This window comes from Ascaphus truei, chromosome 6 (assembly GCF_040206685.1).
Source record: "Ascaphus truei isolate aAscTru1 chromosome 6, aAscTru1.hap1, whole genome shotgun sequence".
NCBI classification, from domain to species: Eukaryota; Metazoa; Chordata; class Amphibia; order Anura; family Ascaphidae; genus Ascaphus; species Ascaphus truei.
Window position 1 is genome coordinate 42,392,832 of NC_134488.1, and position 15,844 is coordinate 42,408,675.

A 15,844-nucleotide genomic window follows, 5' to 3' on the forward strand; every position below is an offset into this window, starting at 1 on the left:
CTTACCGCCACTTACTTAACATGGCCCCGTCTGTCTCAAATGACTGTTTTGCTGATAAACTATATTTGTGTAAATGAATGGAGACAAATGTGAAACTGCTTCCTTCTTGATTAAAAGATGGCCTTTAAATGTAAGAAATGTGATTAACAACTTATCAGATATCTGATCACATGTGCATACCGACGTAAGGACGTTTCTTGCAGCACGCAAACGGGTAGGTGTGTCACTTTGTATCCAAATATAGGATAAAGTATCTGCCGTCTAAATCTAGCATAGGGTGAACTTGATGGACTATGTCTTTTTTCAACCTCATCTACCATGTAACTATGTCACTTTCCTACTTTTTAAGGGACATAATTATCTAAATTTCTTGCTGCAGATAGCAACATTCCTCATGGGGACACGCACAAGAACACAATAATGATGTCACTGTTGCTTCCACCTGTTTGAGGGATGTCCCTAAAGCATCACTCCGCATCAAGCTGCTTCCCCATCCAATGGTGGAGAAAATAAACAGGGAAAAATCAATTCCAGTACAGCTATTTCTTCTTTTTGACTCATCGCTTAAATAAAACATATGTCCTCAAATGATTTTACTGCGCTTGAATGTTAGAGATACATAAAAAAAGAGAGGAAGCTAAAAGCTACACAATGTTGTTTAATTGGCAGGCCCACATCCAGAACCTACAGTTTATTCACTAAATAATATGCATACAAGCTAATTTCGGTTCCTGATGCACATGGAGATAACGTGACTTGCCCAAGGTCAGATAAGGAGCTTTCACTGGACCCTAACATTAGCTATTCCTTCTGTATGACACCTGTACAACGTGTGAGACATGCAGTATGGATACAGTAGATGCACTCAAGTGATTTGGCATTAAAATCTCCTTGAATGGGGGAGGGCTTTGTCACTAGTTGTACTTAACGTGTCGGGTTTGTACCCGGGAAGTTTAAAATTGGATATACAATGGTTTCACTCATTAACACTGAAAGAAGCAGTCCCACATAGCAGGTACAAAAATATAAAACAGTGTAGTCGGTATCCTTAGAAAAATCCAATCACCTTTAAAGCACCAATTTTATTTAATAATGAATATGCCTTTTTGATCCACAGAAATACTCGGCTGAAATGACCCGGCCAATCCAGGGTAACCCATCTCTAATAATTACTATGGATACACAAAGACAAGAATTCCCCTCCAGTTTTGAGGACTAACAGACAGCCTTATCTCCAATACACATTAGATAAAGATTGGAAAACCGTTACAAAGCACTCATATACAGTGCAAACATTAAACATTTGCAACTTATTGCAACATGTTTATAAAGCACATCAAGTTCTTTTTTTTTTTTTCAAGGTGTAAATTATCTCCATTTAACCTATTTAATATGCCATTATTCTTATCTCACTTTAATCCTAGGAGGGACTGCCCTTTAATTAACCAATTAATCTAGAATTAATTATCACTATTACAACTTGCTACAGTGTGCATTGCCCTGAAAACCCGGCCTGCTAGTTTGTCCTGAGTATTGAAACTGAGGAGCTCTGCTGGAGGTGACAAGTTCAGCATAAAGCCTGATAGTTAGTAAGGGGGGTTAGTTTTCATTCGGTTGTGTCCCATGACTCCCGTCCCTATTACACTGTAATGAATACCCCCAGATCACCATAATGTTGATTATAACTTTTTTTAATCACATTCTAGCACATTGCGATGTGTAAAGCCAAACTGTCTTCCTTCCTCATTCCACAAGCAGGTGAAAATGACATTGTACTTCTGTAGGTCTCGTGTAAGTGATTGATATGACTTTCTGCATGATAGAAGAGATGGCTATTCTCATTATAGTTAGAGTTCAGTTATTCTGCTGAGTAGTGTTACCAAGGTACAGATAATTCAGATGTTATTGTTAATGCAATACATTGCATTAATTCTGGAGAGTTTCTTAACAGTAATGTTATTAAAGACAATGGAAAGGAGAAAACAATTTTGTTATTTAATGCATTATTTTGTATGGAAAACCAAGTTACCAAAGGTAATAATATATGCTACCTGTGTACCGTACAAGCTTCTTCTTATAAAACTCACTGTGGACTAATACATTTAAAGGTAAGCTACAGAAGGGAATTGTAGTAGCAGGGACCTAGTAATTATCAACCAATTAATTCATCTTTTTATTCAATATGTCTCTAATGGAAAATTCACAGTTTTGTAGATCAGGGGTACTCAACTCCAGTTCTCAAGCCCCCCCCCCCAAAAAAAGGTCAGTTTTTTAAGGATATCCCTACATCAGCACAGGTTGCTCAAACAGTCCCAGCTTCAGCACAGTTTTAGACTGAGCCTCTGATTGAGCCACCTGTGCTGAAGCTAGGATATCCTGAAAACAGACCTGTTGGGGCTGGGAGGCTGGAGGACTGGAGTTGAGGACCCCTGTTGTAGAGTATGTGTTTCAAACACCCATTAGCTAACAATGGTTCTGTCGGGTTCCATAGTACTAGTAATATCAGAAAAGAGCATTAAAAAAGTAGTCATGTTGAAATGAGAAGCCAAAAAGCAGTGATAGTCCAACTATTTGTAATATATTACTCCATGGGAATTCCCCCTCTTCTCAAATTGCTAGCTGCCAGAGCCTTGAGGTCAAGTCTCAACATTTAGAAAGAGGGTTGATTCCTAGAAACCACTTGTTGTATTTTAAGAATTTACTTAACTTTGTTCTAGTCTTTTTCTGCCCTCTCTTTGGGCAACTCTGTAACCCAGATTTTAGGAATAAATGGACTATTGGTTATCTACTGTGTATTCAAAGCCTGATCTGTCTGTGGGTCCCTAAAGATAGGGATGAGAAACACTGTTTAAGAAGATGTGAGGGCATTAGTTACCTGTGTTGTTGAGTCCGAAGAGGAGGGGGCAAGAGATTGCAAAGGACAGTACCCATACCACTGTAATCATGACCGTCACTCTCCGCTTGGAACTGTAGCGGGTATTGTATAGCATCGGCATTGCCACCGCGGTGTACCTGAAACACACAGTACATATAGTCCAGAAACACGCCATACATGAAGAGCCAGCCCCAAGAAAACCGTTTCCAGAGTATATTCCAAAATCCGCTTATCTTTTATGGTTGTCCTAAGTCAGCCCCATTAACACATTGGGAATCAATGCGATTAGGTCACTTTGGTCCTATGTGGCAGAGACCCCATGAACCATTACACATATCACTATCATTTGGTCACTTTAAACTTACTGTTCGTGGGGCTGATCCTTTAACCAATTAAACATGTCACTATCATTTGATAGCATTGATCCTACATGGTACCGGCCATTTAACCAACTAACCATATCATTGCCATGAGGTAACATTGTTAATATGTAGCACAGACCCTTTAACTCGTTAAACACCCTTCCTGCTGTTCTTTATATAGTGGGTGTAGTGGTACAGGTTGTAGTAGACGTGGTGCTGGGCAGGAAAGATAAGGGCCCACTGTAGCTAGAGAAAATTGTCCCCAATATTGCTTCAAGCCGCCCTATATACACCAATAGGGTTAATGTAGTGTAGACACAAAATTACACACCTCTTTAGGATTGCTTTTAGATTGAGGGTGAAATAAGACACATGTCCATTGTTTTATTGTACACTAGGAGAGGTACTTATATTTATTTTACTTATAATGATCCAGAAAGTGGCAAACAAGAATCGCCCAGTGCAACACTTGTTAAGTACTGTATGTTCCACTAGGGAAATCACACACTGGCTCCAGTATATAGCAATCAGATCACTCTGACGATCAATACTCTCTCTGTGTTGTAACCTGTTCAGCATATCACTATATATAGATTTTCTTTCTGTAACTGTACCTCTTGTATTTTATCTGCCTTCATGGGACCATATGTATCAACGTGTTTAAAACTGGATATGACTAGAAATAATGCCCCATTTGGAGTCTGCATCTTTTTTACATTAATAAGTACTTTTAGGCACGTGCAGATTGACTCTTTTAATACATTAACAGGTACTTTTGCATTGGTTTATTTCCAGTTATCGAATAACAAGAGGCACTGTATCTAGATTGGCATCAAATTGTAGGGCTTGACAAGTAACAAGCATCATATATTTGGAGCAGGGAAAAAATGACACCATTGAAAAGTGTTGTCAACATTATGGAGCAAACTGATGTATATTGATGTTAAGTCCTAGTTGCAAATTCCACATCCTCGGTTTAAAAGAAAAGAAAAACATATTTTTAAACCTTTTCTTTTTTTTTATCTCCTTTAATCTTAGTGGATAACTCTGGCTTAATTATACAGCATTTGGGCTTAAACTTTATTTTCTTAAATCTTTATAGTGATGCTGGTTAACAGCAGTCAGATCCTCTGTTAGATGTCTCTTCTTCAAAGGAATTTTTTTTATATATTCCTCATAGCTAAGACATCCCCCCTTATCCTAAGACATCCCCCCTTATCCTAAGACATCGGCCCTTATCCTAAGACATCGCCCCTTATCCTAAGAAATCCCCCCTTATCCTAAGACATCCCCCCTTATCCTAAAACATCCCCCCTTATCCTAAGACATCCCCCCTTATCATAAGACATACCCCCATATTCTAAGACATACCCCCATATTCTAAAACTTAACCCCCTTATTCTTAGACATACCCTCCTTATTCTAAGACATAACCCCCTTATTCTAAGACATACCCCCCTTATTCTAAGACATACCCCCTTATCCTAAGACATACCTCCCATATTCTAAGACATACCCCATATTCTAAGACATACCCCCCATATTCTGAGACATACCCCCATATTCTAAGACATACCCCCATATTCTAAGACATACCCCCATATTCTAAGACATACCCCACTTATTCTAAGACATACCCCCCTATTCTAAGACATACCCCCTTTTTCTAAGTCATACCCCCTTATTCTAAGTCATGCCCCCTTATTCTAAGACATACCCCCTTATTCTAAGTCATACCCCCTTATTCTAAGACATACCCCCTTATTCTAAGACATACCCCCTTATTCTAAGACATACCCCCTTTTTCTAAGTCATGCCCCCTTATTCAAGACATACCCCCCTTATTCTAAGACATACCCCCCTTATTCTAAGACATAACCCCTTATTCTAAGACATACCCTTTATTCTAAGACATAACCCCTTATTCTAAGTCATGCCCCCTTATTCTAAGTCATGCCCCCTTATTCTAAGTCATGCCCCCTTATTCTAAGTCATGCCCCCTTATTCTAAGTCATGCCCCCTTATTCAAGACATACCCCCCTTATTCTAAGACATACCCCCCTTATTCTAAGACATAACCCCTTATTCTAAGACATACCCCCTTATTCTAAGACATACCCCCCTTATTCTAAGACATACCCCCATATTCCAAGACATACCCCCATATTCCAAGACATAACCCCTTATTCTAAGACATACCCCCTTATTCTAAGACATTCCTTCCCTATCATCTATTTGGTAGCTTTTCACTGCACTTTTTAGCTAGTTAGATGCACTTTTGATTGCAAGAGATTTATTACTGTACAACTGGTGGCCTACGTTGCTTTTGAATGTCACCTGTGGCTGTGATGATACGGTAAAACGGAAACACTTTGATCCAATAATCCCTGTTTAAGGCCATTTGTGTAAATTGGAACCACGTTGTTTCAATGACGATAACAAAATCCTGCTGCTAGAAGTATTACCAAACCATCAAATAAATGTCATCTTAATAAGCAAAACTAAGTATATCTCCACAACATACTTGGTATAGAGATGATGTATGTACATGGAATCAATCACCCGTTACCCTTAGCATATAGAGCACTGTGCAGCGGGGACTCACAGAAAGCAAAACCCATAAAGGTTAAAAAAAAATTACAGATATGGGAAAAAATACTTTTCAAATTAAATAAGAATAATTGAACAAATGTCCACCAAATAAATACAGTTGTTGACACATTGAAGCTCATACTTCAGGGGTAATTCAATATACAGATGCACCGGCCGGTGTTAGACCACTCGCCTTGGAAAATCTGTGGCTATCTCGCAGTAACTCCTGAGACAGTCCGGAGCAGGCTGAAATGGCCCATCGGATTAACACACTGGGGTCCCTGCGTTTGAATGGGACTCGCAGTCCGGTCGGATTCACAAAGTGCGAGTCCCAGTCAAATGCAGGGACCCCGCTGTGTTAATCCGATGGGCCATAGTCTGGCTGCAGAAATGTCGCAGCGTTACTGCGAGAGAGCCACAGATTTTCCACGGCGGCTGCAGCTGTACTCTGAAGTGGCCATTCGCACTTTCAGCGAAAAAACTGGTCCAGGCGAGTTTTCAGCTGATAACGAGGTGACCGGCCGTATCGGGGTTTATTGAATCCAGCCGTTTGAACGATTTGCTTTTAATAGCACGGTTTAAAGGGGACGTGCCCACCTAGAAAAACATGTAGTAAACATCTTAACTTTGTAATGCAAATAGAAATACCAGGTGTGAGCACATTCACATCTCAGATAGGCCTGCAACCCTGCCCCCATTATCACTCAGCATACAGTGTTTCCACTGCAGCCAGGGATTCTGGGAAAAGACAGGCAACTGAGCACTCACAGTGTAATGAACCACCTTAAACAATTATAATGAGGTTTAAAGCAGACATTTTTGTCTTCTATTTAAAATAGGGGCTGTGAATTTAAAGGTGTGAACAGAGTGTCACCTGTACCCTTCCCCTTCTCTGTTAGAAGGGAGAGAAGGGGCAGACACTTTGCTTGTTCCGGGCTCTGCTCAACACAGAAACATTACACGAAAGCAAATGCTCACGTTTTATGTCACTAATTTTACAAACCAACTTCTATGTCAATTTACTTAGGGGTGTGCAATTTTGGTTCAAAACGTACCTCTGCACTCCAATTTAACCCCTTAAGCATGTCCCGTTCGGTCTTGGGGTGATTGCACCGTAAACATCTCCCACAGCAATACGAGCATCGGGACACCACAGTACAAGGGGTGGCCAACTCCAGTCCTCAAGGGCCACCAACAGGGCAGGTGTGCAGGATAGCCCTGCTTCAGCACACGTGGCTCTGTCAATTGACTGAGCCACCTGTGCTGAAGCAGGGATATCCTGAAACCTGACCAGTTTGGTGGCCCTTGAGGAGCGGAGGTGGCCAGCCCTCCCCTAGTCCAATCAGTTTATGTGACCCGATACAACCAACACTTGACTTTAAAAGTGAGGCAGCCTCTAAAGATTTGCAGCACGGGGAACCAACTAGTAACAACTCCAGTACGACGCATCTTTAAATATTAAATATGTCTGGTTTCTTTAAGTCTGAGGTTCAACTCCACAGTCCTTTGACAACAGAGACGGCGTGGGAGTCATGGATGTCCCTTTTTGAATGGAAATGTTTCACACAAGGAGAGATGGCAAGATGTACTGTACAAAAAGCCACCTCCCTTTGTGAGGAGAGAAATCCAATCGCAGCCCTTCTGCTCCCCCCGATATCTCTTACCTGTCAATGCTGATGGCGCAGAGATTAAGGATGCTGGCTGTACACATCATAACATCAAGAGTGACAAAGATATCACAGTGGATCCGACTAAACCTCCACTCGCCAACCACCTAGGAAGCAAAAGAATAAATAAAAAAAGCCCCAGAACATAAAATCAATACCACAGATGTGTATCTGATGGAAAAGAATGAACTTTCAGAGATGTCTTAAATCAGAAACACTGGGAGAGAGGTTTATGTGTTCATACCGGTGACAGCAAAGAGAGATTTCTGGATGGATAAGGAAGGATACCTTGTTACAAGTATTATTAACATGAATAAAGTACTTGCATGGAGGTGGGGGAGTCATTTGGATGAAATATTGAACAGGAAAAAAAGACAGCCCCAACCAAGTTAACCCATAACAACTGAATCAGATTTGTCAATGAAAATGCCCTTTATCCTTGGAATCTCCTTGAAAACATATTAAAAACATACAGTAATGGCATATAAAATTCACATAGTAATAATAATACAGACAATGTATGCAGTGCTGTACATAGAATGTCAAAGGCATGACGAGTCCCCGCCCCAAAGAGATTACAATTACATTTTTTGGTACCCGAGGCATAAGAACTAATCCTGGTTTCAAAGTCCATTCACCCACTTCGGAGGCAGTGTTTTTGCCGCTAAGCGACTTCTTTATTGCAGCGAGACAGTAAATGGCATTATTGAAGAACAGGTTTGCCTTCTTCCAAGATGGCCACCAAGCCTGCTTCCCATCTGAGGACAAATCAGTTATGGCAACCTCATAGGTTTTGAATATTGATTGGCTCTTTAAAGGTGCAATCCCACGCAACTGGCCAGAAAACATACTTTTACCAGTTTAAACTAATCTAACAATGCTAATAGCAAAGGTTTGGCGGCTTTCATTTTTCTGAAAATTAGGTACAAGTTCAATTTCATAAGGGTTTCTGATGCTGAATAAGAAAGAATTCGTTAATCAAGTGTTTTCTTGCCCCTTATCTCACCCTGTCCTTATCAGAGAGCCAATAAAGATAAGGGGAGGTGGGGAGTGAGGACGCTGGCTGTCCAAGCACTCGCTGATCCCGCAGTGACATCACGCAGTGACATCACACAGAAGGGAGCAGCCAGAGGACATCAAACCTCTCCCACGTCTCACTTTTAGAAATAAGTTACAAATATTAATAGTTGTCAGATTTGGATAAAAAGGTATCAGCAACTCCACAACTGAGACATGATATGACACTGAATTTACACAGACAGGGAGAGGGAAAAGAACGGAGCACTATCTCCAATGCTGTAAAAAACAGCCAATAAACCACAGGGTATGCGTTCCCAAAATAAAGCTATTTAATGGCTCAAAAATCAGTTACAAAGCACACCAACGCGTTTCAGACCTTGATAAAGGACCACCAAGGTCTGAAACGCGTTGGTGTGCTTTGTAACTGATTTTTGAGCCATTAAATAGCTTTATTTTGGGAACGCATACCCTGTGGTTTATTGGCTGTTTTTTACAGCATTGGAGATAGTGCTCCGTTCTTTTCCCTCTCCCTGTCTGTGAAGATTTCTACAACGGAGGCACATTCAACCTGGAGGTGCTGGATATCTACAAGGACTTTCTTTTCATCGTGGAATCTGCTTTCCCAAGTGAGTCCGTTCCAGCTTTGCCTCAATCAATATCCAGGGATCATCAACTGGTAACTATCCTTACCTCATTGCCTTGTGGGATAGCTGATTACCTGATCCAATAGGACATATACATATCAACAGGTTGTCTTCCAATTCATTATATATTTTTTTCAAACTACACAATTGTCTTGAGAGCATCACACATTTTTTTCTTCTATGACACTGAATTTAGTTCACTTTGACCCTATGAGGGACTGCCCCTTTTAACGCTTCTTCTTGGTAGCCATTTTTTCATTGACAATGTAGCAGGGCCTTGAAGGTGAATATACCTGGGCCAGGGGAGTTCCATTCGGTTGTGACACAGACCCTACAACATTGGGCACATGAAAATAGGTAGATTTTGGGAGCTACAGGAGCTTACATGCATTGTGAGCCTATAGGGAGAATTAAGTTTGTCTTGTTTCTGATGGCCTAGGCACGTGAGGTGTTAACTTTAGGCGTGTTCTGGATTACATTTGTGTCTCTTAGTTTAAATATCTACTTTTGCTGTAATAATGCTTACATAGTAAAACTTCCAGCATATAGTGTGTTATGTGTTTCAGACAGCTTATTTCCTCTTTTTCTGTCTGCTCCAGCTTCAGCACAGTTTAGTTCCTCTTTTACAGTGACTGTCTTAGTTTCGTGGCTGTGTTGTTGATTTTGCTAGGGGAGGCTCCCCCCACCCCCCTATTCTCTGAGATAAGGGTATTTAAGCTTCATCTTGGGAGCAGGGGGGCAGAACCTCACCCCGGGACAAGGCTAATGGTGAAGCCACTTGTGTACAGGAATACGCAATCGCAGGAAATGTAACTCTAACTGCCAGGCACCTGAGCAGAGGCGTGGGGGTTCCCCTGGTAAACTGTGCATGTGGTAACCTGACTGCTGTGACTCGAAGCTAAGTATTTCAATTAACAATATTTGACTAACAATTGGTGTTGACGTGTTAATGTGTGTAATCGTGGATGATATCGACAATCTGAACAAGTATTTCTAGCAGTACATTTTGAATAAGTATTTCCTGTCAGCACATTTGCGGTAGTCAGCAGGATAAGCAACTCCTGTCAGTACAGAGCCCCTCCTATGATGTCACTGTAACATGCAACTTAATCCTACTATGTTATAGGTTCTGCACCCAGGGTGCCCCATGGTGTAGTAGCTCTGCCCCCCCCCCCTAAAATGCTTGTTGTCTTAGAAGAGATCATGTCCTGCGCTCCTATGGAGCTGAGGACACAATCTAAAGTGATATCTGATGGAAGGGGGGATGGCTCCTCCCCTTCTGTTCCATCATCAGTGATAGAGCGGTCACATGACCACCTTGCGGAGCGATCACGTGATCCTGAGTACCGGAGGGGTCGATACACTCAAAGGGTCAATATATAAAAAGATAATTTCATGTTCATACATGAATCAAGATTTTCTGGATTTACAAATATATATATTTATATATTACAAGTTGTGATAACTTCCCTATAACCTACTAATCATTAATCAAACCGGTCATTGATCTTTAAGTTGCTGTAATTAGCTGAAGGTTCTAAGTTTGAAACAATGGGATACAGGCAGTGCAACTTTCATTAGCTCTTGCGCACAGGCTAAAATACGTACGATATTTCTACTTGGTTTCAATAGGTACAAGACACATAAAATATGTACAGTACCGGCTTAATAGGGACAGTTTGAGGGTATCGAGTTCCAACTCCGGATGATGCCTCCTGGAAAGCTTAAAAAACCATAATGTAACCTTATGTCCCTGAAGGAGTTAAAAAATGAGGGATCTTTAAGAATGCAAACAACAGAATGAAACAAATAACTCGAAGCAAAGGTTTGCCATAAGAAATAGCTTCTTTTATTTTATGGAATTAACTTTGCAAGGGATGAGTGACAGGGAACTCAGTAAGAAAGACATTTCAGGTGACCCTGAATTGACTCCTTCAGTAAATGCAAATAAGTTTTATGGTAATTTCTAGAATGATACCTGGTATCACTCAATGGGGGAGGGGTGTTTGCTTTAAACTGCGATAGTGCTGATCACGGCCAATTGCATTGACATTTCCATTGACTTTGTTATATAATAACCCCCAAAATATATTTTTCTCAGTTAAGGGAATTCTACTATTGCAACCACAGTATTCTGATCCTTAATATAAAATGTGTATCAAATCTGGCTTAGACTCTATATTGTAGCTATATGTCCCAGATCCGTTGAGAAATACTCCTTGAAATGTTTTTAAGAATGAATTCAAGCACAGAAAGTTCAGTCCTGCGCTTTTGGTTAATTCGAAAAGCTAAAATACGTACTTGGCTTTTCTTCTAATAATGTGAAACTTGAAAACCAAAATGCTCCAAACACACAAATAGTTTGCACAAAATAAAACGAATGGGCTGAAAAACAACTGCTTTGTAAAACAACCTAGTAAATCATTATTCATCCTGTTCGATTTCCCCTGCTCTCGCTCTGTATCAGGATGGGAGTAACGCCACTATTAAGTAAGAAATACTTCACGTGAGTTAATGCCAGCTAACCTAACACGGCGTTAATCCCATGCTAATGAGATACACAACGCTTCTTGGTTTTTTTTTTGCAATGAATTAGCTTTGTGGATAGGCTTCAGGGAAAATAACAGCCGTTAAGGATTTTGATAAGGTCCCATTATGAGCACCGCGTTTCCAGACCTCTGTGGGTCAGGGCTTACGTGGGTCCGAAACTATAACGGGATGAATGAAGGACTGCTCATTGCATTTATATTCATCCCTGGAATGTATGATGCCTGTAAGTACAGAATCACTGTGCAGGCGTGTGCTGACTGCATCAAACATGCACCAATGGAGCATACTGTTCGTACCCTAGTTCTGCTTAGACAATTTTCTGGCCGGTTGAAGCTCAACTCAGCTGTCTAAGACTTTCAAGGAACAATAGAGACATTGTTTATGCCTAAATCATCTTTTTAGACAAATCAGAAATGTGAAAAATTGAATTGCTCTTAAAACGGAAAATATATTCTTCAATTTCTGTTCATTTTAGTTGATCATCACATTTAGTATAGGGGAGGCTAACTCCAGTCCTCAAGGCCCACCAACAGGTCAGGTTTAAAGGGTATCAGTGCTTCAGCACAGGTGGCTCAATCGAGGCTATACGTGTACTACAAGAGGAAGGACATAGTGATCTAATTTAAGAAACTGTTTTCAGTTCTTTCTCATTTTCCAGCCTACGCGTGCATGCAGTGACTGGAGGATTTCCCAATGATCAGATCAGGATATACTCCGCGGACACCACAACGCGTGGACGGATTGGTAGAATCAGATCCGCGGAATCGGCAATCCGTTCTTAAGAATCCCCCAATGAGTTGCTGAATCCGCGGATTGGATTCTACAAATCTGTCCACGGGTTGGATCCAATGGCGGAATTTTGATGACTCCGCACGGATTAAAACGGACTGAATTTTACACCGCAAAACGGATTTTGGGGGGGGAAATGCAAGAAAATCCGGGAAGCGGTTTTGGGCAGATTCACCCGTCTCTAGTGGAGACATATTTACAGTACTGCGAGGTCTTCTGCCAGAAGATACATGAAGAATCCTTCCATTCCATTCCAGCACTGGACAGCGGCCAATAAAATATAACCCAACATGTTTAAATAAAACGTTATTTAGAAAAATAAGCCCTGCCCTTACTGTAATACACTTTGGCCGAAGGTGGCACTGCCCGTTTATTACATTTGCACAAACATTTATTAAAATAAATCGGGATTAGCTTTAACCCTTTGAGTGCCCTGGCACGTAGTTACTACGTCATGAGTTCTGAAACCCAGGGTTGTTTTATGGGAGATTGCGTCCTGCGTGCCTATGGAGCTCAGGACGCGATTGGAAGAGATGACGGATGGAAGGGGGATGACTCCTCCCTTTCTGTACGGTCATCGGGGATGGCGCATTGGAGAGCAGTCAAGTTGTTATGAGTTCCAGAGGGAGCCGCAGAAGTCTGATCCCCAAGGCCCCTCCGGCACTCAAAGGGTTAAGAACATGGCTGAGTACCACATGAGTCCAAAGCAGTCCCACGTGTAGGTTGGTGCATCTTCAAGTAGACCAACAGTGGGCAACTCCAGTCCTGAAGGGTCACCAATAGGTCAGGTTTTCAGGATAACCCGGCTTCAGAACAGATGGCTCGATCAATCCCAGCTTCAGAACAGATGTCTCATTCAGTCCCTGCTTCAGCACAGCTGACTCATTCAGTCCCAGCTTCAGCACAGGTGGCTCAATAGTGATTGAGCCACCTGTGCTGAAGCAGGGATACCCTGAAAACCTGACCTATTGGTGGCCCTTGAGGACTGGAGTTGTGACCCCTGGAGTAGACCCCTTGTCTCTGAAGCCTTCTCTCCTACAACTGCCTTTTCCCTTGAGTTCTGAGTTCATATATACTGAGTGTAAATTGTAAGCTCCATTTCCCCCTCTCCAGCCACACTCCCAGAGCAAGGGAGAGAGGGAATATTTATATTCATTTCACGGCAACATCAGAAATCTCATCCCTATTTTGGCAGTTTAGTGGAAATTTTCTATTAACGGAAGGGCATTTTGTGGATAACAAAGAGGTTTGTTTTTTTCTGAAGTCATGATTCTGGATGTAAGTAAATGCTTGCTGCAATTATTGTTATTTTGTGTTGTTATATTAAAGAATGATTGCTACTTTCTCCCTCGCGTGTTGGAAAACACACACTACATTCATTGTCTTAACATTGTAGACGTATTTATTTTAGTAGAAAACAATATACACTGATGCAGACAGGCACAAACGCAGACAGGCAGACAGCACCCACGCAGACTGGCACCCAGCACCCACACAGACAGCACCCACGCAGACAGGCACCCAGCACCCACACAGACAGGCACCCACGCAGACAGGCACCCAGCACCCACGCAGACAGGAACCCAGCACCCACAGTCCCACGCAGACAGGCACCCACGCAGACAAGCCCCCACGCAGACAGGCACCCAGCACCCACGCACAGTTCTATGCAGACAGGCACCCACGCAGACAGGCACCCACGCAGACAGGCACCCAGCACTCACGCAGACAGGCACCAACACACACAGGCACCCACGCAGACAGGCACTATGCACTCACACAGACAGGCACTATTCACTCACGCAGACAGGAACTCACACCGACAGGCACTATGCACTCACGCAGACAGGGCACTCACACAGATGGGCACTCTGCACTCACACAGATGGGCACTCAGACTGGCACTCTTACTTACATACATACAGATATATGCACTCATACCTACATGCACGTTGTATGCATACAAAGGTACACACATGCATGTACTGTACATGCACTCATAGAAATATTGGGGGTTGTTCATTAAACTGAAATAGTGCAGATCGGGGCACTATCACACGGATACTCTCACTGACCACGTGCTGTGACTGGCATTATAGCAGTTGCATGGATAACCAACACATTCTTTGTAAGATCAAAATCTGTTCTCCCTCATTGGGTTTCCATATAACCCCACATTTCTATATAACAACCACTCTTGACCAGTATGTGTGTTTGTGTATGTATGTATGTATGTATGTATGTATGTGTGTATGTGTGTTTGTGTATGTATGTATGTATGTATGTATGTGTGTTTATGTATGTATGTATGTATGTATGTATGTGTGTGTGTGTATGTATATGTCTTTATATACCGCCATTAATGTACATAGCGCTTCATACTGTAGCAGTAATATACGTGACAATCCTATACTTGCATGTCACTATAACCTTTGTATATACTGAACTGCCTATCAAGCCCCTATCAACAATACTTACAATCGAACTCAAGAACTTTAGCTATCTTTTGATACCGCAAGAACTGTGTTTCCGGCCCTTATAAAATCCATCCTTTAAAGATTAGTTTGTCTGAGTCTCTCTGGTCTGTAAATTATTTAGTAGGAAAATCTGGTCTCACAGCATGGATGTGTACGAAGTGGGTTAAAGATGTTTTTTAATAAGAACTGAAATGTTCAAATTACATCTTTTAACTCCCGTCCCAGAGTGGGCTTTTCGTCTATAGAGAAAGTATGTGCAAACCGGCTGTTATACTAAGAAAACTGCTGTTATTCCAGAAATGCACAGAAAACCTTGTCTTAGGCCAGGGGTTGGCCAACTCCAGTCCTCAAGGGCCACCAAAGGTCAGGTTTTCAGGATATCCCTGCTTCAACACAGGTGGCTCATTTTCGACATGTACTCAGTCGAAAACTGAGCCAACTGTACTGAAGCAGGGATATCCTGACAACCTGACCTGTTGGTGGCCCTTGAGGACTGAAGTTGGCCAACCCCTGTCTTAGTTCATTCTTTCAACCACTTATTTTAAAAATGTAACTTCTGAGAGTTAAATGTTTATAGGTATATACGCTTTTTTTAATGCAACATTCAAGGTCTCCGTCATGCAAGGACAAAGTTTGGGAAGGCATAAATCTGTTCCTCTATCCCTTATGCTCTGGCATTTCCATAGAAACCACATTCAAGGCAGTTGTGTCTAACATGACAAAATTAAATTAATAAATTTTGAACTTTAAAATTAAATGTCGTGGGTTTTTTTTTACCATTCAGGTGATTTCATAACCAATCTTGTTTTTTTTTTATTTTTTCTCCTCAAACATTTTATGTTATACTAAACAATAAACTGACTATATC

At 41.5% G+C, this 15,844-nt stretch overlaps 1 protein-coding gene across 1 annotated transcript in view; it reads right to left on the bottom strand.

The window, feature by feature from the left end:
• DRD2 (dopamine receptor D2) overlaps positions 1 to 15,844 on the bottom strand; it is a 206,065-nt gene that overhangs the window by 25,124 nt on the left and 165,097 nt on the right. Inside the window, exons 3-4 of the mRNA XM_075604041.1 lie at positions 7,494 to 7,603; positions 2,876 to 3,012 (exon numbers count right to left, since the gene is read on the bottom strand). Of these exons, the coding sequence (XP_075460156.1) occupies positions 2,876 to 3,012; positions 7,494 to 7,603 (247 nt within the window). The remainder of the gene's footprint in view (positions 1 to 2,875; positions 3,013 to 7,493; positions 7,604 to 15,844) is intronic.